Source organism: Athene noctua, chromosome 23 (assembly GCF_965140245.1).
Source record: "Athene noctua chromosome 23, bAthNoc1.hap1.1, whole genome shotgun sequence".
Classification (NCBI taxonomy): Eukaryota; Metazoa; Chordata; class Aves; order Strigiformes; family Strigidae; genus Athene; species Athene noctua.
Window position 1 is genome coordinate 1606870 of NC_134059.1, and position 24412 is coordinate 1631281.

Here is a 24412-nt window from a genome sequence, read left to right on the forward strand (position 1 = left end):
GTCCTTCCCCCTCCCCTCCCCAGCTCTGACTTTACTCCTGGGCCTGCCCTGGCCGGGCCCAGCTCCAGCTGACCAGGAGCACACACGCCCGCCCCCCCGCCCCCCAGGCATCCAGCGGGCAGGAGAAACCCCGACACCTGCCCAAGGGCCCCAGGGGTGACCCCAGTACTGACCGCAGCCGGGCCGCAGCTGGAGCAAAGGCTGCAGCTCCCGAGACCAACATGGCCGCCGGTGAGCCCCGTGCCCGGGACTGCAGCTCCCAGCATGCCCCGGGAACCAACATGGCCGCCGGCGAGCCCCGTGCCCGGGACTGCAGCTCCCAGCATGCCCCGGGGCACCCGTTCCCGCGGTCTGACCCTGCGCGGACACCGTCCCCCGGCCCGGCCCCGCCCCCCAGCCCCATGGCCGCCTCCCCGGGCTGCTGCGGCCGGTGGAGCAGGGGAGAGGCGGGGGAAGAGTTGCAGGAGAAGAAGAAGAAGGAGAAAGAGAAGAGGAGGGAGGGACAGAGCGGCGGAGAGAGGTGGGACAGGGCGTTGGGCTGCTGGAGAGGGACGGGCGGTGGGCAGAGGGATGGGAAACGGGCAGTGGGACGAGGAGAGGGGGGGGAGCTGGGCAGGGAGTGGGGGAAGGAGAAATGCTGGTGAGGAGCCGGGCAGAGGGGCAGAGCGGGAGGAGGGTGGAGGGGAAGGGGACAGCGGGTGCAGGAAGGAAGAGAGTGGTGAGCCTCAGGACGGAGGGACAGCGAGAGGAGAAGGGCAGGAAGGAGGACAGAGGGACGGACAGACACAGGCAGGGCGAGTGAGCGGGCCGGGGGGCGAGAGACAGCAAAGGCACCAGCAGAGTGGAGGGACAGAGACATGGGACAGGGAGCAGGAGAGAGGGACGGAGGGGAGAGCAAGGGAGAGGCAGGGACAGAGAGCAGGGCACGGAGCAAGAGAAGATGGAAACAGTCCCAGGAGACTGAGAAACAGGGTGTGGGTCAGGACAAGGGTCCGAGAAGGACACAACAGCGATGGCCTCCGGGATGGAGATGGAGGAAGAGCAAAAGGGGATGGGGGGCAGAACCGAGGCCCAGAGAGAGGGCCCAGGCAGCTGAGCAGGGGAGACAGGGGGGAGAGAGGGGACAGGCTGCAGGAGAGAGAGGGAAAATAAGGCCAGGAAGCAGCACCTGGTGACAGAAAAAAGAGGACAGGGAGCGGAAGAGAGAGATGTGGAGAAAGGCAGAAAATAGCAACAGGCTATATCATGTCTATAAACTATGACAAAGGTGTTGGGGGCACCAGTTACCTGGAGGGATACTGAATGTTATATGTAATCTGTAATTTTTAATGTACTATAAAGTGAGTAATCCAAACTTGTTTTCAAAGATTTGAATGACAAACTGTAAGCTATTGATCCAGCATAGCGTGAAACAGACCTGTACCTGTTACCAGGAACTGCTGTGCTTCAACATTTTTCTTAGAGTTACCGATGAAATGCTACATCTAGTGCCAGAGGAAGAGAAGTTCCTGCTCACGCTCCCTGCAATTAAACTGTGGGCAAAATATGGATAAGGTGATTGTTCATAATCTTTAAGCTTTTCAGAGACACCTCATGCTGAAAAGATAATACCGTTGGAAGTACTTCAGCTTTGGATAGCCGTTTAAGTGACAGTTTTCAAACAAAGCCCTGTTTTTTAGTTTAGATTCAAGGTCTGTCCATGGGGTGGAGTGGGTGTGTTTTTTAATGGGGGTAGAGTGGGGAGAAGAGGGGAGTTCCTGCAAGACAAGGTGCTTTACTGCTTATCAGGAACCTGACTACAGATTGTAAAAAAGACAAGTTAATATAAAAGCTTGTTCCATAAGGAATAAGAAAGTATTGTTTGGGTATGCGTCTAGAGCAAGTGCTAGAAGAATGACAGAATTTTTTTCTTAAGGGACGTTGGAGTGAAGCAGTAGCTGTAGCAGTGTAGGCAAATTTCAGAGTAGCAGGATTTTGGGAAGTGGTGTGGGAATGATCCTTTTTCTCATCGCTGTTAAGGACCAACAGTTTTGGCCTCATGGCACTGCAATAACAACTGACTTTGAGGCTGAAGTGTAGTGAGTATTCTGTAGATTGTGAAGTTGGTGCTGCAAATTTGAAGGAATATCCTTGGGTATTGAAAGACTGCAGGCTAACTCCAGTGTATCCGCTCTGGGACAGGGCATTTTCTGCAGCCTGCTGGGATTTCTTGGTGGGCTTTCCTGGGCAATGCTGGTAGCGAGAACATGTCTGCTCTACCCAGATGCTTTGGCTTCTGCTCTTGTGAACAAGTTCTTGTTTTTTTTTCACAATAGTAAGAGCTATTGTTTATTCTAATTTGCAGCAAGAAGTAACACTTCTAGAGGTAGTTTTTCATAAAAGGTTTATGTTGACAACATTTAGTCCTACCCTGAATTACATGGCAGTTTTAGATGGACGGTTACTGGCTTTTCTTATAGAGGGAATGGCCAAATCCTGCGCTGCTGACACAACCCAAAGACAGCAATCTTAATTTACCACGGTGGGACCCTAGGGTGTGTAAACATTGACTTCAGAAGCCTTTAAACTTTTTTCTAACCTGTTGATACTGAGCACAATTGTTTTAACATCCCAGGTGACCCCCTCAGACCAGTACCATGTAATGGGGATCCTCGGCCCAGGCTCTCCACAGCAGGACACTGCACACACGGGATCTGCATCAACGACAGCGGTAACGGGAGAGGAGATCAAACATGGTAAAGTCCTTCCTGTGCTTGTTAAGTGATTTAAAAATGTAATCCTTGCTATATGAAACCACATCATCTGAATTGGTACCTAAGCACAATTCACAAGTGAAACGGTCCTGCCAGCATAGCGCTTTTTGAGCAGCAACAGTTCAGTGTTTCAAGCAAGAAGACATCAGAGCAATTAAAAAGGGAAGAGTGAACATGTATCTGGAAAGACAGTGCCTGGAGAGGCAGTTAATTTGGAGGAAGGAGAGATTGGAAGAGATCTCCAGGTCCATCAAAAGCTGACTGAACTCCATAGTAAGCAATGAGGGGTTGGCTGGTTGCTTCCTCCGATTCACGGAAACAGACTCTACAACTCGAATAGAGTTATACAGCAGGTATGTTTACTCCAGGGTGCGAGGAGATTTTTCTCCAGAAGGTTGCACTCCGACGGCACATTTTACCAAAGCTTATAGACTGTGCATATACATATTAATTGGATTACATAGCACAAATATCCATATGCATAAGTGAGGCTGGGTTAGTTCTAGAGGCTGGTGTCAGCAGTTTCTCTTTGCACCTGCCCATTGCCTCCTGGGGGGCGTCTCTGGGGGTCTGTTGGCGGAAGGCTCATAGTCTTTCTCACCTTGTACTTTTCCTCAGAGATTCTCTTAGCCAGTTTCTTGAACAAGCAGAGTGGTTCCAGAAGGTTTGCCACCTCTGTCTTATCTAAAACCACCAGTATACTAGTTCTACCACCCATACATGGCTACTACATCTACTCTATCCACTACAAAACCAAACTTGTTAGAGGGCATCTGCTTTCAAAGGACATGTCTCTTATTTTTGCTGAACACAGTGGCCCTTGGTAAGCTTTCACAGAACTGTCAGGGCAAGCAGGATTATTAAGCAATATTCAGAAATCATTACAAGTTGCTATAAGTAAATAAGTTGCCAAAGCAGGTGGTCATTTCCTTGTATCACCTCCTTTCTTTATTTCCCTTGGAAGGCTGTTGCAGCACCCAAATCTTCTAAGCATTAAGAAGTTTTCTTCCAGTTTGCAGCTTAAAGTTACTCAGGACCAGGCAGTACACATTTTTTCTGGTGCTCACACCCTTCAATCTTAGTAACTGTTCTCCCTAAGTGTTATTTCCCTCTCCTGCATTTACAGGAGTCACCCCACTCTTCTCCCACTTGCTTTCCTGGCCCGAGCAAATCCGGCACTCCTGACGTCAGCCCTCACGTCCGCCTGCCATGTACCTGCGATCCTTGAGAAGCGAACCTGACCCCAGAGGTCTGGGTTTTCCCACTGTGTGTGGGGGAAACAGCCTGACCCCTGGTTGGTGGCAGCAGGGTGTGATACTGGTTCTCCTGTCTCTGCAGATCCCAACAGAGAAAAGAGTTTTGGCAGGACGCCATCCTCAGGTGAGTCCCGCTGCAGTAGCAAAGCTCTGGTGCCAGCGTGTCCGTCGGTGGGATGCTCCAGCTGAGCTGAAAGGCAACTCGAGAGCTGGGGGAGAGGTACCCCCACTGCTGGGGCAGCTGCAGGGCAGCGCTGGCCGAGTTGCTCCGCCTTGTGTTGGTAAAGTAACACCAAGCTGATCCTGCTGCCACCATTTGCTCCTTTTGTGTCTGGATTTCTCCTGATGTAAATGGTGCTGGAGGGGCTGGCAGGGGAGAGAGCAAAGGAGGAGGAGGCGAGTAGTGAGGAGGTGTTGAGTAGCGAGGAGGAGGCGTGTAGTGAGGAGGAGGAGGGTGTGGTGATCAGTGGAGGCGATCAGGGAGGAGGAGGCGGCGGCGAGCAAGATCAAGGCCATGGCGAGCAGGGGCGGGACATGGCAGCCGGTGCCACCAGCAGCTCCCAGGCGCGGCCGGAGCCAGACCCAGACCCAACAGGCTCCTCGGCAGAGCTGCCTCTCGCTGTGCCCGGAGCGCTGGCCCTTCGACCTGAGCCACTCGCCGCCGTGGTGAGTGGGGCTGAGGGGGCTCCGGGGACCTGGGGATGGGCTTGGGGGGCTCCAGGCGGGGCGCTCAGGAGGGCTTCAGAAGGCCCAGAATCGCTCCGGGGGGACTGTGGAGGGCCCAGGGCTGGCCCGGGCAGGCTCTGGAGAGCAGGGGTGTCTGGGGGCCGGTCTGGTCACTGTCCCTCCCGCGCAGTCCTGGGCAGTGGCAGCAGGGGGGACATGGGGGCCGTGGTGCAGTCAGGGTCACCCCTTGCGCGTGAACTGGGTTAACTGGGCAGCCGTGCTCGTTTCCCAGCCTCGGCCTTTCGATTCTGTAAGAATAACGATGCGGAATTGAGCACCGCAAACAGCTGGAAGCCCTGAAGGTGTTTCCCGGCGCTCGGTGCGGGCAGAGCGGTGGTTCTGGCTGCGAGGTTTGGTTGGGGGGAGCCGTCGGGCGCAGGCCGGCGCCTTGAACCCGGCTCCTCTGCGCATCCCGGGCCCTTGCGCCGTGGTGACGGCGTGTGCTGGGAGCGGGGCCGTGGCCTCAGGCCTTCCCCTTGTTGTTGTCCAGCTTCAGAGCTGCAGGTTGTGAGTGTCAGCGCAGCCAAACAGTGAGGTTAGACAAAGGTTCAAGTCAGGTGAGACAAAGAGTAAAGAAGTAGTGTGAAGCCTGTGAGACAAAACCCAGGTGGATGTGAGCCGAGCATCCGTGGGGCAAGGTGAGCAGTGGTCTCTCTGAGGTCAGATGGTCAGGGCTGAAGGGGTCCTGCAGATTTTTCAGCAAAGATACGAGGTGATTTGGAGAGACTGTGGCCTCTCCCTCCCGTGGCTATGACTTGAGTAAAACGGTACGTGTGCTTCAGGGTTTGGTGGCCTTGGAAGAGACCAGTTAATTATTGTTGGGCTCCAAAGCCCCATCAAAATGTCGCCTGCTGTCTCGGGTCAGTTTGTTCAGTAGCCGTGTCCCGGCGTGGTTTCTGACAAGCCCGGCAGTAGTAGTCGAGGTTAATAACTGTGGAAGCCAGGGCAGTTCCTCGAGGTGAAGTCCCTGAGGCGCAGTGCGGGGCGGCGGGTGGCCCAGCCGTGGGCAGCGGCTCCCTCTCGGAGCAGGAGGGTCAGTGTACATGTGACAGAGCCCTGGCTCCTCACACAGCACCAGCCTCCTTTTGTGGAGACAGGGGATTGTTTTCCGGGCTTTTCATCTTCTGAATAGTTGGCCTGGGAGAGAGAGGAACCCGCTGGCCCTATCCGCTTAGCGTAAGCTTGGAGGCACCAAACAAAATAAAGATTTTTGCTGTATAGTGTCATAAAGGCAGCAGTTACCTTCTGGATGCCTGTACTAGCATGTAGATGGCAAAATCCCGTTCTCTGTGATGGGCTTGCACCATCTTCTAAGTCCTAAGCCCACATGGGCCTGTTAGGCCATTCCCAGCGGGGACTCACAAAGTCCTTACCATCAGGATTTAACGCCAAATCCCAGTTCTGCAGAGAACCACTTTGTCAGCATCGGCTTCCCTCTCTGGAGACTCTGACAGCATTTTATTGTGGAAGTGGGACCTAGGTGATGGTGGCTGAGGAGTTTCTTAGGGAGGGAATGGCAAGCAGGTGCCAGGTGCCTGGAAAGTCTCCTCAGAGGAGTCTTTGCTCCCCAGCGGAACGCGCTGGGCCAGTGCCCCTGCCTTGGGGGACTTTGAACTTGCTGTTTGTGGTTGACAGCCTGTGGTGAGACTTGTCCTGCCTGAAAGCCGGACGAGCCTTTCTTGTTCGTGTCCCAGCAGACACGGTGTGAGATCCAGCAGGTTGCTGGGGTGAGGAGTGGTCTCCCCCAGGGCAGGGCTGGCTGGCTGAGGGGCAGAAAGCTCCAGCTGGGGCGTACGACACTGGGGCTCCGGTTCCCCGTGACTCCACCAGTGCGGAGCTACAGCTTTGGGGCTCTCTTAGATTATGCCTCTGGGGAGCAGTCACTGATTTAATTGCCCTGTAATTATTAACTGCAAAGATTTGCTTTACAAAACTGACACGGGATGCCTGCTGTGACTTTGTCTTGATATCCTTTCAAATGAGCAAAAAATCTTTGTGATACACAGCCCTGGCCCTGAGTACAGTGTGTTGTGCACTGCAAGGTGAGAAAAACCAGATACTGGTAATAAATAATAGTGGCAGTGATACTACAATACAAATCCTGCTGAATACGGAGTTCCAAGTGGAAAGTTCCTTAATTGTCTAAAATCCTGGTCATCAGCTCAGCTCTGGTTTGTGTTTGTTTTTGTAATCCCAATTTGCTCTGTTTCAGTAGAATGGCCAGTTAATGCAAGGGATATGTAAATTGGGGAATATTCCTTTTTCCCATGGTATATGGTCCCTCACTTCAACATTCTAGACAGGTGAGAAGCAGAGATAATTTTGATGGTGACCTTTTCCTTTGAAACTCCAAAAATCTAATCTTTAATATAAAGTATATTCTCATCTACGATAGTAAGCAAGGTAAAGAACATTTATGGTTTAAAAAGTGGATGCCCATTGAAAATGTATTGTTAAAAGGGGATGTCACCACTTCTCAGCAACTCTGTAGTAAAAGTGCTACATCTGGAACATCCCCGCTGAAGAATTTTGAGGAGATTGCCTCATTTGAGTCAGTCTTGATTTGGTATGAATTTGGGGAACTGGACTCAAATTTAGGTGCAGGTGAAGGAGGATTTTGAGCAAATTAAAAAAAAAGAAAAAAAATCAGGAACAAACAGTGTACATCCAAGCATTTTAAATCACCTTAAATGAAATTACTGAACTATCAGTGATGTGAAGTTACTGTCTGTGATACCAGAGAAACAAATGCGATACTAGTTTTGAGAAGAGCTTCGACTCTCGTCTTGGAGGCTACAGATCAGTCGGTCTAGCTTCTGTGCTAGGAAAATTGTTCAGCAATTCCAGTAAATACCGAGAATTTGTAGAGAGAAGAAGAAACAGGATAAACAGCAGAGAAAAAGGAGTCCCAGAAATAAAAATTTTAAAAAAGACTTTTTGGGCTTACTATGATACCGCTGTAACAAACATTTTGTACAGTACTGTTTAAGACTGATTCTCCTCCTTTGCTGTCTGTTTTCCTAACACACATTTTTGTCAGTTCTGCACTTATATTTCTTGTAGAGGATTTAGGGGTGACATTCGTATGTAGCTCTTAAATATTTAAATCTCTGGAAGAAAGCTTCTCAGACATGAACTTCTGTTTTCCCTTTGCTGACAACATGTGCAGGAGCAGAGGACTAAATGAGACCAGGGGTCGGCTTTGCTCAAGAGCTTGTTTCTGACAGTCATGGAGGTAGGAAATCCGTGACGTTTCTGCGATAACTTGCTCTTGGGGAGGCGCTGCACAAGCCCCAGGCTGCGTTGCTCTGTGGAGCCAGCAATGAGCCCAGATCCGTGCTGCGCGGGTGCCAGCGCCCGGCGTGTTCCGTGCGGTGGCCCTGTGCCACTCTCCTGGGCGAGAGGGGCCTTCCCTGGCAGAGAGCTCGGGCTGCCCGCCGCACCGTGCCTCTGCCGAAGCCCAGGGCATCCAGCTGCCTTCTTTCCAGCGGTTTGATGGGTCTTGGTTGAGGCCCCAAACATTTCCTCCTTCCCTCCAGTACCTTTTTGAACCTTGAATTGAATTCAGCATTTTTGAGGACCAGCCCGTTCATCATTTAAATGAGAAAATACAGGTACAGACTTCTTTGAAACTGAAGTTACTACATCCCTCTGCTCAGGTGGGAGTTGCATTTTAGCTGCTTTTATGGTCCCTGAAATATTAGATGGAAGGAAGTCAATGAAAAGGAATTGGATTGACTTTCTCCTCTGCTGCTGTATGCAGCTGCCAGGTGATAGCATGAGTCAATCCTCAGCAGAACCAATGTAATCTGGTGGTTTCAAAGCGAATGCAAGCAGTGGATTCAAAAAGTAATGTAGAACAGTTACTGTAGTACCGGTGTTTCATCAATGTGCATAACAGGGTGAACTAACTTGTTTGTTTAAAGTTTAATTTATTGTTGGTAGGCTACCTGTGAGATTCTTGGGAAAGCGCAGATAAAATTCCTGTTAATCCATGATCTCTTTGGGTTTTTTGGTTTCTTTTGTTTAAATTGTTTGTTCTTTTGTTGAGCACACCTTTGTGTGTGGTAATTCAGCATAGCAACAGACATTTATCTTGAATTATCCTGTTGAAAGGTGTGTAATACAGGTACAGTGGAATTTAAATGTAAAGCCAAAGGAAGCAAAGGAGTTCAATCTCTTGTTGTGTAATTAAAACACAACCTGCCTAGAGAGCCCAAAGGTCAGACTGAACGTATTATGCAATAAATTTATGCGCTCACAAATGTGAGCGGACTTAGAGTATTAAAAACTGAAGCCTACTGTCACTTCCTTGGTTATTTCTCCTGTCTTCCAGAGGGTGAAGTCAAATAAGGTTGTATTAAGAACTACTTAAAACTGTGTCTGCTAATTATGGATGCTTCAGCTTTTGTGTTCGTTCAGCTCATACCTGAGGTTGAGTTTTTGGAACCTCTGCTCTTTGGTAGCTGTGATGGTTCAGCTCTGTTGGCTTCCCAGGGATGCAGGACGTGCCTTGGGTAGAGCAGGGGAGGGTCCTGCTTGGATGGGCTGCGTGGTCTGGTTCTTCCTTTGTTGGTCTTACAGCTTCTCACCAATAAATAGGAGAGAGGTGAATTTGTTCACTTTGGATTGTTCAAGGTACGCATTAGAGAACCTTGAGCATATTGACATGGGAACTGGAAGAGACTTGAGGAGGCCTTGCATTCATTTTTGTTGCTCTGGATACAGAGGAGGACTTGGCACCCCTGTGCCAGGGCTCTGGGAAGGGGAATAGCCCAGCAGAGAGGAGCCCGGCCCAACCCTTCTGGCCTCTACAGCAGGGCAGTCCCGGGAGTCTGCTGGACCGAACAGCCCTTCAGAGTGGGGGCAGTGCTGTCTGGTCGGTCTCTCTCAAGCCTCGGAAGCGCGCTCTAAAATCTCGGAAGAGTCCGTTATCCGAGGAGGCTGTTGCGGGGGTTGGTCTTGGAGGAGACCTCCAGGGCTGGGCTCTGCTGGAGCCTGTGCCTTGGTGGTGCTACGCCGTTCGGTGCTGAGCTGCTCTGTCTGCTGTAGACATCCCTTGTTTCTGACGGGAATCCTCCGGAGGCCGTAAGATGTTGCTTTTACATAATCTGATGGGCATTTACCTGGCAAAATGTTGGGCATGGTTCAATGAGACAGCATTTTGTGCAGCAAACGATTGGGCAGGTCTTTGTAAATGAAGCTGTAATGATTTGGCTGTCAAGGGACTTATATGCATCTGTATTGCTTTTATTTCAGATTACTGAAAACCTACGACAGACTGAAGGACAAACACTTGACTAAGTACGTCAGCAATACCTGGATAAGACAACATCATCAGAGATCAGGACTGGTGAGATTGAAAAATTTCCTTTTCTGAGAAAAAAAGAAAAGAATGAATTGTTTCTCTTAATATTGCACAAGTCAAATCACTGATAGTCCTGTTGTTCATTTCTTAGAAGTATGCGTTGTCATTGGTAAGAATTTGACCAGCCAAACACGTGCAATTCTGCTGTGCCAGATCAAAGCCACACGATCCCAAAGTTCTCCCCTACACCGTATCCCGCAGCAGCATTGATTCTCTTAGGTTACTGTTTCTCTTAGGTTTTTAAAATGTGACATCTAAGCATCTTTGACTCTAATAGCTGTTTAAATAGGTTCAGTGTTATTTTTTTAAAAGACTTCAATGGAAAACTGAAGGATTTGGTCAAGGTGAATGTGCTGGACATTTTGAAAAATACTTATGCACTCCTGGGTGTGACTCTGCTTAGCACAGGCAGATGCAACCCCTACGCAGTAGGAAGGCAAGTATTTAATTGCCCTCCGCTGACTTGGGCAGCGGCCCCTGAAGAGCAAGGCTGAGCCCACAGCTTTTAGGAAATGTGACTGGGGCTCTCCTGCCCTCTTCAGTTGGCTGATGGGGTCCCCGGGGTCAAAGAAACGACAATTCTGTGCTCGGAAGGTGAGTTCCAGCACCGTGGCAGAAGCAGCGGTGGTAACTGACTGGGAAGAGAAAGTAGCCTTTCTGGGGAATTGGGCTCTGTTTAAAAACACACCCTGTCCTGTCTTGTCCTTCTTAGTTACATTCTATTTGTTTATGGCAGATCTCGAAGAGTGGAAGAATCCTACCTGAGAAGGAATGCCAGCTGAATACTATAGAGGAGGAACACCTGAGATACACACGGGAGGGCCTGGCTGGCACCGTGTTTCGTAAGGCCCTTGGCATAGAGGTATGCATTGACCAGGACACAGGAACCTGGCTGCAATTAGCAGAGTAATTTAATCCTCAGCTCACACGTTCAGTGAATTTGGCTGAGTAGCTAATCTGAAAGAAAAGAAGAAAGACAGATGACTGAGCAAGGGAGGATGAGAGACAGAGCTGTCTGTCTGCAGAAGGGTTGTCAGCCCAGTGTGGGGCTTTTGAAAAGAAAAGGGAGGGAGGGGCAGCAGCCAGAGCAAGGAAGTGTCAGATGCACTCAGATTTAAGAGACCTTCAGCCAAGCCAAGAATCAGGAGATACGGAGAAACAGGCAGATGATTGAATTTAGGAGGATCAGCAGCTGGAGAGGACTGCAGGGAAATGAGTCAGAGGTGGGAACAAGTCTTGTCCCTTGTCTCTCTCCTTCTCCCCGTGATTTCCTTTCCTTCCTTAACCAGGCGTCCCAGTGTCACAGCTGTCCAGTGAAAGACAGCTGGCAGGCAAGCTCAGACGTTGCTGTTAGAGCTGGCAGGCCGATGCTGATGTGCTTCTTTCCCACAATTTAGTACCTCAGAGACATAAATTTCTCTTCTTTTAGGCGGGACCATCCAGAAGACCGGTGGGAAATGCCAGCTTTATGCACTCCCCTCATCCACCACCCGGTCCAAGAAATCATCGTGGGCTCTTCCCTCCCCTTGGCAGAGAAGCAACTGGTCGCTCCCAACAACAGGTGAGTTTTAGCAGCCACCCCGAAGGCGCTGGCGTGAGCACACAGAGCGCAGGCGTGCACGTAGGCCTGTGAGGTCTGACTGCCCCATCCTCCATCCCCTGGGGCCGACCTCCTGTTTGCAGGGTTGTCTCATTAGAGAGAAGTCTGCAGAAGCCGATGCTGCAGGAATGGCACATCAGAACGTGGAAAAAAAAAAATCTTTGTGATAAACCTGCTTTAATCCTTCCCTTTTCTCTGCCTTGTCGCCCAAAGCTAGGCCGGTGTCAGTACGTTAAGTATTGTTAATGGGTGCTGCGGCTGTAGGTGCGTTCACACGCATTCTAAAATCCTGAGAGCAATGGAGGTCTTTTAGAAAACAGAGGTGAAGGGGTGAAGAAAGATGAAAGCTCATGCAGAAGGCTGTGCTTTGGAGCTCTGGCTCAGAAACCTCTTCCTCTCTGTTAACAGGCAGAGAAGGAATGTTAATATACTCTTGAAATATAAGGATACTAACGTCTAAGGTCAGAGGCCAAATATATGGTTCAGTTTTCACCGGTTCTCGATTTCAGTGATGATCATGGGTGCAGACTGCAGTGAGATTTTCAGTCCTGAATAACCTCCTCTCCAGAAAGAGGACACTTGGGCCTGTAGTTGTGTGTGGTGGTGGACATCGTCACATCAACACTGATCCAAGGAGTCTGCCTGTTCTAAGGCAGCAAGTTAACTCGGATAAACAGGTTTTTAACTTGGTGTTCTGAGGGGTATACAAAGAAAAGCTGAACTAAAAAAGTCACAAAAATGCAGAGTATTGCACAAAAATAGGCCTGCTTTGGTGGTGCGTTCTCTCAGTGTGCGTGTGCTGAAGGCACCAAAAGGCAGCACGTGGCTGCGTTCCTGTGAGTGTCTGTGAGCTCACGTGTTTGCTTCAAGGCTGCACTGTGAAGAGACAGTAGCAAAACCTGGATTTATGGTCAAGAGTTATTCTGGATGCTCCAGTATTTGGATGCTTAATGAAAGATGCCTAAAGGGGCCTGGCTCTTTGGAGGCAGACTAGAAAATGTAATTTCCTGAAGGTACCTGAGAATCACTCATCACTTCCAAATATCTCAATCGGTGCTGGTTTTTTTTCCCCCCCCTCATGATGCTGTTCTGCACTGGAAACTATACGCTGAGATTTTGTAGCTGTTTTCTCTATTCTGTTCTAGACTTCCAGGCGACCACATGCAGCTCCAGGGGATCTGCAGCACTCACTCCATTTCCCACCACTTCCCATCTGTGCTGCAGTGGGGGCTGTAAATACTTCAACATCTAAAAAGAAGTGCCTGGCACCTCAACTCAGTCTACAGCCTGCCAGCAGGGTGAGGCCATATTTCATTCTGAAAATAATGTCATTTTAGGGACAGCTTTATAATACTGCTTTAGTACTGTAGTTCCCAGACCTGGTTAGTGCAGGCAACATGCCTTCCAAATGGTGATCAGCTTTTATTTAAACTCTCCTTGTTAACCTCCCCTTAATTTTCAAGACATTGACTTACTGGTCTAATGCCCAGTTCTTGATCACAGTGAGGAAAAATGTGGTGGCTTATCTTTTATAGTATAAAACCTCTGCATGCATAATTTTCTCCCTCCACATAGACTATCTGTTATGTCGAGAGGGAGGCAGCCACCTGGTTAACACCAAGAACTCAGGAATATTTCCACAGAGCCTTACAAGTTTTCACCTTCATCTACAGCTGCAAAGTAACAAAAAACCTCCTTTATTTTTTCCTGTTACCATTCCTCCTGCTAAGTCACACTGGCAGGTTCAGAGAATGAGAGCTTTTTGGAGTAGCCAGACATGATCTTGATACATACACAGTTACTTTCAGGTGAGATTTGGACTTTTTTTCTAGGAAAACATGGTGTAATTGGTTTTGTGTTAGGAGTTCCATGGGGCTGGAGGATTTCGGAATGGGGCTGTGACCGCTGCCTGGCAGACACTGGACGAATAGCTCCCTCCTGCATTTGCTCTTACTGTGATGGGCACCATCCTTTCTCCAAGAATTTGCCGGCACTTTCTGCTTCATGCTCCCTGCTGACAAAACAGCCGGATCAGTCACAGGTTATGCAGACATGATGCAGACCTCAGACCCAGAGCACACGATGTTTGTGGAATTTATTCTCTAGAGTTGCCTTTTGCTTTTCAGGGCCCTGGGCCTCTGTTTGCATTTCATCTGAAGGAGGACGAGACCTCCACTACAAATGGGAGAGAAGCGTTTTGAACCACATCTTGTGTAACTGATGCCAAATGACGTTACTATTGGGAGACCTTGGCTGCTTTGGAACTTGCTTGCCAGCGGAGGGAGCGCAGCAGTGCCGTGGGGTTCTGTCTGCTGGGGATCAGAACCCTGCACTACAAGCAGTACCCGGCTCACAGTGCTGTATATAGCTATGGGGGTGATGCTCCCAGGCAATCTGCCTGTTGCTTTGCAAATTAAAAGAAAGGGTTTTAGCACAGAAATCTTTTCCTGAACAAAATTGCAAGCACTCAGTTATGGAACTGTTCTAGAAGCATGTGTCTTACGAGGTGTAAAGAGCCATCAAACTATGGTTGGTTCAATACGCTCGGTCGCTGGTTTTGCATAACCTATTTAACTTGGTTATATGTTTTCACAGGAGGAAAGGAGCGAAGTAAAAGGTCCAAATGCGGTAAAATACATGACCAGTTTATCTCCCGTCGTTAACACCGGCCTGATACCGGCACCACCTCCACCCCAGCAAAAACGTGGAAACACAGTGAGAAGTGAGGTAACCAGAGGGAGAAAATTGTGTCCCGTCAGTGTGCCCACTGAGGCAGAGCACCCTCCGAGGAAGGTAAGTTAGCTCTGTCTACATCTCTGTTTATGTACAGGTATATAATCTTCCTTGTTGGTGTATTTGCCTAATGCTGAAAGATGTGTCTACCTAGTTTGCATAAAGATTCACTGAATTTTTGAAAGAAATAAAATTCCTAACTATTAAAATCTGTAACTGCCACCCATCTCTGTATATACTAAAACATTTGGTGTTTTTCATCAGCTGGGGGAAAAAAGGTGCTTGAACAGAAAAACCATGGGATCTCTTACTTAACACCTTCTGGTGTAGTCAGTCTGATCCTGTCTCTGACCATGTCTGAAATGCCTTGAGCGTACGAACCTTCATCTGTTACACTAGACCTCCAGCCAGTTTTAACTCCTGTGAAGGAAATGGTAGGAACCCTGGATTGGGAGGCGCGATGTGGGTCATGGTCCCTGCAATTTTGGGCAATTCGATGCAGTGGATTTTCAGTTTGAAATCTTTTCCTGCCCTTCTGCATATTACAAATCAGTTCCCAATTTAAGCAGCTCAAGGCCTGTCTTAAAAGACTGGCAGCCTCAAGTGTACGGCACACATACATGCTCTTTGTGTTCACCTTCTGTTAGAGTTGGAAGCTGACTGCATTTTTTTTGTGTATTTCCTGCTACAGAATTCTGGCGTCGTCTCCAGGTCCCTGGTACGCAGTGGCGCGCGTGTCACCGTGGCCTTGGTGGGGAAAAATCTCTGTTTACCTGGCAAGGCTGCTGGGGACAGGCAGCACTGTGGAGGGGAGAACCTGTGTATGTACAAAGGCAGACTACTGGAAGGAGGTAAGGGTGCAGAGTCAAAGAATTCATATCGATTCTGGCAACGTCTTTTTTTCTTTTGGCTAAAATGTTGGTGTGGCATCAAAATGACTTCAGCTGAGCTCAGTCAAGATACATGGATCCAGGGATTTTTATACCATCTTTTATACCATCTGCCTCCAGACTAAATGTGGATCTACTGTTTCATGATTGTAAGTGAGGTTAGAGTGACTTCTGCAAATTATGGTAGAAGGAACTTAGAGAACTAATTTAACAAAATACTGTAGCTTAGGTGAATTTCGTATAGAGACGTGTGGTTAATAAAGTAGTAGTAGTAGTAGTAGTGGTAGCAAACTGTCCTTAAATGGGGGTTGTCTCTTTCTGACTTGCTCCATCACATCATGTTGCTTATTACTCCAGAAGGAAAAGTGCATAATGGGAGCCCAATTCCCATCTCTCTGACGTGAGTGCAATCCCATAGCACCAGTAAAAGGTGAATTGTGTTCTGGGATCCTGGGAAGAGGCGATGGCTGGGAGATTGTCACTTGTGAGGAGGAGTGATTCCACCGATGACACCCCTCATTCCAGCTCACAGACCCCCTGTGCTGGCGTTTTCAGCGGGCGTGGGAAGATGGTGCAGAGCTCCCTGCGCTCCTGCCCGTCCCCGAGGCTGTGGGAGCACCGCGGCGTGCCCGCGGATCAGCTCATGGGCTGCTGGGCTGGCTCCCCGCTGTGTCCTCTGTGCCTGCCCCTCTTGTCCCCAGCCCTACTCACAGGCCTGCGGGAGTGACCAGTGTAAAGGGGGTACAACCCCGTCCCCCCGGCATGGAGGGGGGTGGCCGCCTCGGTGCCCTCCCGCCTGGATGCCAAGCGGTGCCCTTGCAGAGCAGCCTGGAACGGCTCCAGAAGCAGCATCTTTCCGGTGCCCGGTGTTGCCTGAGCCCAGCCGCGTCCGTGCGGGCCCAGAGCCGCTGGTGCTGAGCTGTGCTCATCTGGAGCCTCGGCTGCCCCTGCCAGGGGTGTCCCACTGCGGGGGCTCTGACGTGCTGCTGCCCTGCACCCGGTGGGCACGTGCCAGGAATCCTAAACCTCCTGTGCACGATGCCCACTCTTGTAAGGCAAGGGCGGAGTTAAGTTTGTGGAGATGGGAGGCTCTGCTCTCTGTTCTGCTGTGGCTGTGAGTGCCCAAACGGAGTGGCTTGTCACAGGGGTGCCCAGCTTGGCACTCTGGGGCTGGAGAGAGACGGGGCTGTTGTGTAGGGAGGAGGTGGGGTATTACCCCACAGAAAAAAAAAAAAATCTCCTTATTCCCTTAATTCTCATTGTCTGGGTAACTGTTTATCTGCCTAATTGGTTCTGCATCAGATACTTGTTATTTCTGTCCCTGGCATCTGTCACTTCAGTGTTTTAAAAGCACCGATCGAAAGAAAAAGAGGCGGGCAATAAAATCTGAAAGGTGAGAAGTGATGGCCATGAGGGACAGCTGGTGTGTCAGCGGTGGCAGCTCTCCTGCACCGTTTGGGTTTGTTGCCTCTCTGCTGCGCGCGCAGTGAGCTGGTGGTGGCAGTGGAATTACTGAATGTCACGGGGAAATCACTGACATCACCGTGCGCTGGTGCCTGGGGTTCCAACCGCGGCAGCTCGGCTGGGCAGGGGAGGATTCTTTAATGCGTACGCGTGGGGCCAGTCTGTACTACAGATGTGAGCAGAGCTGTCTGTGAGCTACTACAGCTTGTCAGGCTCGTGGCCTGGGACGGAATCCAGACCATGTTGGTGTGGAAATGGTAAATCTGTTGTAAGCCTCATTTGTATGAGGATTTCACGTGGGAGCTGAAGGAGGTACGGGAGCAGTGCGGTGGCAGAGTGTTCCTGCGCAGCACCCTTTGCCTGTATTGATTTAATTCATTCAGTTTGTAAGCCACTGCTTTGCTGATTAGCCATGTCAATCCACATTTGTCTTACTTTGTGCTGCAGTAGATTATCTTTCTCCAGTTTTCTCTGTTGCTGGCATTTTTTCTTCATTGCAACAGTTTTTTCTCCTGTAACAAGAGACTGTGTGGCATTTTCCTTCTGAGTTTGCCCAGTTCTCAGTTTTTCTAGTCCTTTCAGTGGCTAATGGTTTTGTTTGTTGTTTTTAATGTGTTGACCACACTTGATGCATCATTCAGTAGCTTTAGTGCTTTTTGCTATGCTGTTTATGAAGAATACGATGCTTTTTTATGATAATGTGCTGTTACTCTTCCATCTGTGGTCCTAGATTCTCTCATGGCATTAAAAAGACAGAGCAAATGTACAGGCAAAAGGAGACTGATGAAGTTAACCTCTGCCTGCTTAAAAAGAACTTTATTAGTTGTGAATTCCGTCTCACAGTATGATTCTTGTATTTTAGAGTACGATGATGATATTGAAGCAGAAGAGAGACAGATTGACGATCAAATGAGTGGAACATCAGAGTCACCCTCAGGTGATGAAAAACCTGACTTGGACACTGAAAAGGAGAGTGAAACCTTATCAGAGAAGGCATTGGAGGTCTCTGACAGTGAGAAGGATGAAGATGATAAATACTCTGACAGTGACTTCTGGGACAATGAACAAGGTTAGATTTTTTTCATACTGAGGCTTAAAGAAGTTGACCTGATGACTGTTTTACATTTTTTATGCACGTTTTACATTTTGCGCGTGCCCGGTACATGTTAAGGGGAAAACACATGAAAAAGCATGCAATTCCTACTGAATTGGGAAAAGATAGCTGTTTTATCTGTTATTAATTCAACCATCCGTCACTGAAATGCAGCAAAACCCACGGGCAGTGTAAGGGTGTGCCAGCTCACAGCAGACTTTGCTGAAGTGCACCGGTGCAGAAGTGGAGCTGGAGCCAGTCGGCAAATTAGCTCTAAATACTTGGGCAGATCAGCACTTAATGTCAGCGGTCACTGACGTCCGAGACCACTCACACCTTCGGAGGATAGGTGCTTTCACCTGAGAAGCCCCCGGCACACCCAGCGTGCCTCCTGGTGGTTTAGCAGTGCTGTCTTTAATGGCCCCGAGCAGCCAGAACCTCGGCGGCGTCCCCTGCCGCACTGCTGGCCCGTGCTGGCCGAGGGAGGAGATGCCGTCAGCTCGGCTCTCCCTGCTGCCTGCCTGGGATTATCTTCATCAGTAATCCCATGGAAAACTCGCAGGCAAGTTCTCATTTCTTAGATGAACAGCAGCATTCCATTCACCACGTCGTTGCCTCTTCCTTGGGGCAGTGTTTTAGTTCTTCTTAACTTTTCTCCTCTATGGCTTTGTGAGATCCTGAGCTGACTTCTGTGCCTCTTGCTTGTCATAATGTACCAGGATTTCTCCATTTCCTGCTCTTTCAAAATCAGTTACTTTACATTCCTTACATTTGACAGTCCTAATGTGCAAACCATTTCTCGAGTTAAACGGAAACTTTCACATTTGGATTTCTAGGTGAATTAAGCAATGGCAATATTAAGCAATACAGCTCGTTGTGAAAAGGTTGCAGCTGCAAGAAAGATCCAGTCTTTTTACAGAAAGTATAAATTCCACCAGAAATTCCAATTAGGTTTGAAACTTCCTTGCTTATAAAATCATTGCAGTGATCAAAAAGAATCTTAACTTTTGTTCTCTCGTGATAATGAGAAATAGCTTGTGATTCAGGAATAATCAGTACGATTTTCTGCTTGTTAGTGCATGGCATTATGAACTTCTCTGTGACTTTACTCAGCTGCCTCTCAAGCTCTAGCAGTGTGTGATGATCATTCATTCTCTTTCCTATTTGTTGATTTTTGATATTTTCCCCTTTGAAATGAAATCTTACTACTTTTTTCCCCACCACTGAACAGAAGAGGTGGAGAGAAGGGATAAAAAAGATGTGGGTTTCTCCCAACGGAGTAGTAATAATAAATTCATGAAACATAAGAATTCATTGGTAATTTTGAGGGCAAGAAGAGCTTTCTGCTTGAATGAAGGACTCCCTGAAAGTAGTATAGGTGGAAATATTCCAAGCAGCGTTAGTAGCAACTACTAGTTCCATTTTTTTAGGAGACCGGTAAAGTGCCTAATAGCTCTCCACAGTGGAAGATGTTTCTGGATATTCATTATTTTAAAAGTTTTTCTTTAATTCAACACCATTTTTTTTTAGCTATGCGTTTAGCTATGCGTTTTTGCACATCCTTAAGCAGGTCTTTTCCATTCTTTCTATTTACAAATTCTCCAAGACAACATGACCCCATTTCACTGTTGTTGGCTTCAGCTTTCATCTGCGTGTGTCCTGAAATTCCACATGCTCTGTACATTTATTGTGCTTTGAGGTCATCTGCCGAGCCTTGGGCCTGTAATTTTTTCAAAGAAATACTCGCTTAAGCTTAAGTATGTGTCTTAGTGTTGGTAGACCAAGATTTTGGATAGCAAGCTTTTGGGCATGGATGCTACGTTTCTGTGTTTCAGCAATCAGTACACTAATCCTCTTGTAAGCTATGAGTGCTGCTTTGGCAGAAATAACGCGCTAATAGCAATGGGATCTGGATCTTTATGAGTGCGTGTTGTGGACAGATTTTGTCTCATCTTAGTTCAGCATATGATGACGCTTGTTCAAGAGTGTCTGAACCCGTTGGGCCCCTTGGGTCAGTTCAGCCAGCATACAGAGTCCAGAATAAAATCCAGATAACTGAGGTGCCACAGATGTGACTTTTGCATACAATATTATGAGTCGGACATAAATAAAGAGCGTGTAAGAGGGACCTTGGCATTCAAATCCCTGTGGACCATAAGCCTGTGAATGAACTGGGGAGAATCGCTGACGGTTCCCCTGGTGCAGTGTGTAATCTGCACGTTGGAGTGGTTCTGTCTGTTTGTACTCTCGTCAGTGTCTGGGAGCGGTGGTGTTTTCTGGGACTGTGAACACACCTCCTGTCACAACAGAGGCGCGAGTCCGGGGCAGGCTGGAGGTGCCAGAGTCATTGCCAGGTGGTGGCTGCCCAGTCATTTGTGCCTCACGCCTTTTGCTTTTTAATGGCTTCTCTTTCCGGCTTCCTCTTTTGTAACTTTGTGATAGTTCTTGAAGATTGCAGTCCAGTCCAGGTGGAAACAGCAACGGCACCTGGATGTGGTCGTCACGTGTATTCTGAACCTGATGACTCCTGTCCAGATGTGGAAGAAGAGGTCCTAGAAAGTGGGGAGTATGATGCCAGTGAAGGTGAGGTTGGCTGTTGAGCAGGGATGAGATCTGATTCATCTGAAGTCTTTTTATAGAAGTGCTTGCCCTTTCCCTTTCCTTGCTAGTCTATCAAACCCTATGTCTGCTCTTTTCTCTCCTAACTTGTACAAAATTGGGTGGTGACTAGCTGGCTTCTGCAGTCATGTGTAGTTAACCTGTATTACAGTAAACAACTGCTTTGTTGGCAGCTGTAATGGTCCTAGGAAAAGAATCCAGGCCATGAAAAACTGGGTGCCAGTCAAGAAAAGAGCTGTGGAAAGCAGGAGTCTAGCGAGTTTCCCTTTGCTTCCAGGTAGCGCAGGGGCTCCTGGGGAGGTGAATGTCCAGGACAGGCAGGGTGGGACTGACAGATGGAGGGCAGCTGAGCTGCAGCCTCCATCTCCGTGCTGCGCCCCATTTGTCTCCCAAGCTCATCTCCTGGTGAGCAGTTGGCCTAATTGGCAGTGAGGAACCTTCAGCTCGGTCTTGGTTCCCTCCAAGAACGTTTCTGGTCCCTGCAGCCTGAGCCATTCATTGCTGGGAGCGTGGTCTGCCCGACAGAAGAGCCTTGCCTGTCACCCCGGGGGTGTTCCAGCCAGCCATCCTGCCGCGGCCATCAGCCGTACCGGAAGGTCACCTTAAGCTTCCGCTCCCCAGCGGCAGTGAGTCTGAAAAGCGAAGAAACCCACAGGTTAAAACTGACTTCAGTCTGCACTGCTGCTCTTCCATTTCCTTCTGCCATCCTCTAAGGCTCTAAGAGCTGGCAGGAACAGGCCAACTCTACTGTTTTTAAATTGCAAGTTGCGCACGGTCTTGTACGTTGACACATTAATCCCGGGTGTTGCAAGTTTGTTTTTCTGGTCAGCTGGGAGCCTTTTGACCTCCTTCCTCTATGTAGCCTAAGAGCACAGTCTTGTAAGGTGAGTTGTCTTTCATCTGGAGAGTGTATGCAGGAGGCTGGAGGTTCCTTCTTGTCTCTGGTCTGTCAGCAATTGTCTTTTTCCTCAGTAATTCTTTGTCAGGTGAAACTCCTTCTGCCTCAGTCCCATCAGCTGACTGCAGACAACAGTCGGTACCATTTAGTTTCAAAGCCTGGTGGTCTTCATGTGTTGGTCTTCACACGGATCCGTGTTTCTGATGCAGAGAGCAGGGTAGCGAAGATGTAGTTCCTGGGCAGCCCGACTTCTGTGGCAGTTGTCCCTCTGGATCGGGGTTGAAACCTGTTTGCTTCCCGGGGGGCAGGTGGTCTTTGGAAAGACCCGAATCTCCTAGTTGTTACCTTCTCAGGTGCCACGGTGCCTCATCTGGAATACTTTAATGCTGAAACAACCTCACGGTTGCTGTTATCATTCTGCCCAAGGCAAGACCTCACTTTACAGAAGGGAATACGTTGTAATCAGCAGCCAGAGTAAATAAACTGCTCTTTCTGCTAACGAAGCAGGTAAACAGGCAGACTATGCCATGCACCACACAGCATTTGGTTTCTTTCAGGCAAAATGAACAAAGCATCTATTTTGCAGGGACCAGCAAAATCCATTACATTAGACTCAGTCCGGTATAAGCAGCTGGACAGTTTGGACACTGTACTTTTGTGGAGAGAGGAATATTTACTCTGAGCTGGGATGACAGTTTGGGATGTTTTCATTTTGTACCAAAACTTCCCTTGGAAAGTTTTAAAATGATTTCATGTTACTGATGTTGGTAGTAGACCTGAGCTCTCCCAGATTCAGGAGGTAGGGTTTTCAGTGTGAGTGGTGTAAAAGTATGGTAGTGATTGATAACTGCCTTTTTATATCTATGTAGATATATATATATAATATGTATAAAAGAAGAAAAAATTTAAAATATAAGGTACAGAAAGCTAGTAGTGAACATAAGCAACAAACCTGGTGCAAGATGCGTCTTGGACGAAGGCATGATTTCTTGTATTGCAAAATGTAGAGTTTTTAATTATAATTTTGAAGTGTGGTCCAGTGTTTAGCGATGTGGGGTCTGGTGGGAGGAAGCAACCTGCTGAGCTCTCTCCTCTCCTTCCCCATCCTCCCTTCTCTTTCTGGAAACTGTCTTCCCAGCCTGTCCTGCCTGCTCCTGGTTCCTGCACTGTCTGCAGCCACCTGGGCTCCTTGTGCACCTTCCAGTTCCCTCTGCGGAGACCTGGGAGCGAGTCGGGCCCGGCTCTGAAGGGCAGGAAGGGAGGGGTGGGCGCGGGGAGCAGCGGGGCCAGGGGGAGGGTTGTGGCAAGCCGGACACGAGCTCCACTCGGCTGGCAGAGATGGGCCAGGCAAATAGCGTCCTCGAGGCCTGGAGCCTTCTCTGTCTGCCGTCCAGAAAGGGGCTCTGGTTGCACAGTGGGTTGCGCCAGCAAGCAGCGGAAAGCAGTAACTGTGGGGTGCAGCAGCAGTGCAGGAGGGTAAAACAAGTCAAAAGGAGTGGGAGATGATTTGGGGCAAGACAGCCTTTGCACAGTTTGGGAAAGGTAGCTTGGGAAAGACGTTGCTCTTGTTCCTTGTGGTGGCACAAAACTTCTCTTTTCTTCAAGAACCGGAACGTGCCGTGTTTGTACAGAGCACTGGTGCAGCAGCACAGGCTGCCGGGGGGGCTGCCTCGGGACAGACCCCACAGCACAGAATTCAGTGAGGGCACTGCCGTGAAATTCCCAGCGGGCAGGAATCGACCTTGTGTTATTCCCCTGATGTAATTACAGAATCCATGGGAAGCAATTACACAAAGAGCTGAGTATTCTTTTTCCTGTGTGTGCGTATTTTATGTGAGCAATTTACCACCTATTTCTTAACTTTTGAACATTACTGCCAAGCTTATAGCTACTTCGTAGACACACCTGGGCTCCCTGCTAGGCAGGTGAGGGAAGGAGGGAGAGTACAGAGGGCAAGCAGAGCTGTCAGAGTTGAAAGATGGTCGGGCATCGGCATTTTGGCTTAAATTGGTTATGCCAGATGCCCGAACAGCAGCACTAGAAACGTAGTCAGAGCAAAGGTGCATGATGAGAAGCAGCAGAGCCAGCTGTCGTCTTGTCACCATGCCGATGTCCCCTCATTGCTTGGGAGAGATAGCATCTTTAACAATAGCCCTGTAAACAGCCTTAACACTAACACAACTCTCAGTAAAACTATTGTTTTGTTTATATTTAATAGCACCAGACGGAACTTTTGTGGCAGAAGGAAGAAGAACACTTGATGTGCAGGAAGCATCAGAAAAAGCGGGACGAGAAAGGACGATGCTAGGGGAGACAAAAGCAATTGAGGAGGCACGTTTTGTTGAAGAGGAAGAAGTTTTCACCAAAGAGGCAGGAGAAGAAGTGGAACGGTTGGGAGACTTGCTGCCCGAGGACGAAGCAGTGGCTGTGCTGCAGGCAGAGGGTCAGCCTGTGGTAGAGGAATCTGCACCTGAAGAGAGTGCCATGGCAGAGGGAGATCCCAAAGGACAGGGGATAGGGAAAGGAAGGGCCTTTGGCATTGAGATGACACCTGGGGAACGGGGAGTTCTGGTGGAGGGGATGGAGAGCGAGGCAGAGCTCAAGGAGCGGGGAACTGGGGAAGAGGAGGTGCCAGGAGCAGGGGAATTGCTTGACGAGGAGGAAAGCAGAATGCAGCCCGAGGGACGGGGTGGGGCTGAGGAATGGTCTGAGAGTGATGAGGAGGAATCAGAAGAAGAGGAGTCTGACGGAGAGGAGGACATGGAGGAGGGAGATACTTCAGGGGAGGACGACATGGCAAGTGATATGTCTGAGGGGGAGGAGGACGGGGTGCAGGAGAATTTGAAGAGACAGATGTGAGGAGTCCTTTTTCTGAAGAAGAGGAGGAGATGGACGAGGTAGGATTTGAAGGGGAAGATGTGCTTGGTGCTCTGTTTGAGGGAGAGGAGGATGGGGATGAGGGAGAATTTGAAGGGATGGATGTAGCGAGTCCTTTTTAGGAAGAAGAGGAGG

At 49.0% G+C, this 24412-nt stretch overlaps 1 protein-coding gene and 1 long non-coding RNA gene across 2 annotated transcripts; both read left to right on the forward strand.

Annotated features, from left to right (window-relative positions):
• Positions 1 to 411: 411 nt before the first annotated feature.
• Positions 412 to 10075, forward strand: LOC141969714 (uncharacterized). Its single transcript, XR_012635088.1, has 4 exons — positions 412 to 520; positions 2615 to 2735; positions 4092 to 4133; positions 9995 to 10075. It is a non-coding gene; the product is annotated as an uncharacterized LOC141969714 (long non-coding RNA).
• A 123-nt stretch (positions 10076 to 10198) lies between these two features.
• LOC141969736 (uncharacterized) lies at positions 10199 to 24259 on the forward strand. Its single transcript, XM_074925814.1, has 10 exons — positions 10199 to 10212; positions 10646 to 10697; positions 10840 to 10965; positions 11533 to 11664; positions 12849 to 13001; positions 14299 to 14496; positions 15128 to 15287; positions 17653 to 17859; positions 20326 to 20466; positions 23619 to 24259. The coding sequence occupies exons 1-10, from the start codon at positions 10199 to 10201 to the stop codon at positions 24257 to 24259; spliced, it is 1824 nt and encodes a 607-aa protein (XP_074781915.1).
• Positions 24260 to 24412: the final 153 nt, after the last annotated feature.

Coding starts and splice junctions, on each gene's coding strand:
- LOC141969736 (XM_074925814.1), top strand. Junction 10,698..10,839: donor GACAATTCTGTGCTCGGAAG/GTGAGTTCCAGC, acceptor TGTTTATGGCAG/ATCTCGAAGAGTGGAAGAAT. Junction 15,288..17,652: donor AGGCAGACTACTGGAAGGAG/GTAAGGGTGCAG, acceptor CTTGTATTTTAG/AGTACGATGATGATATTGAA.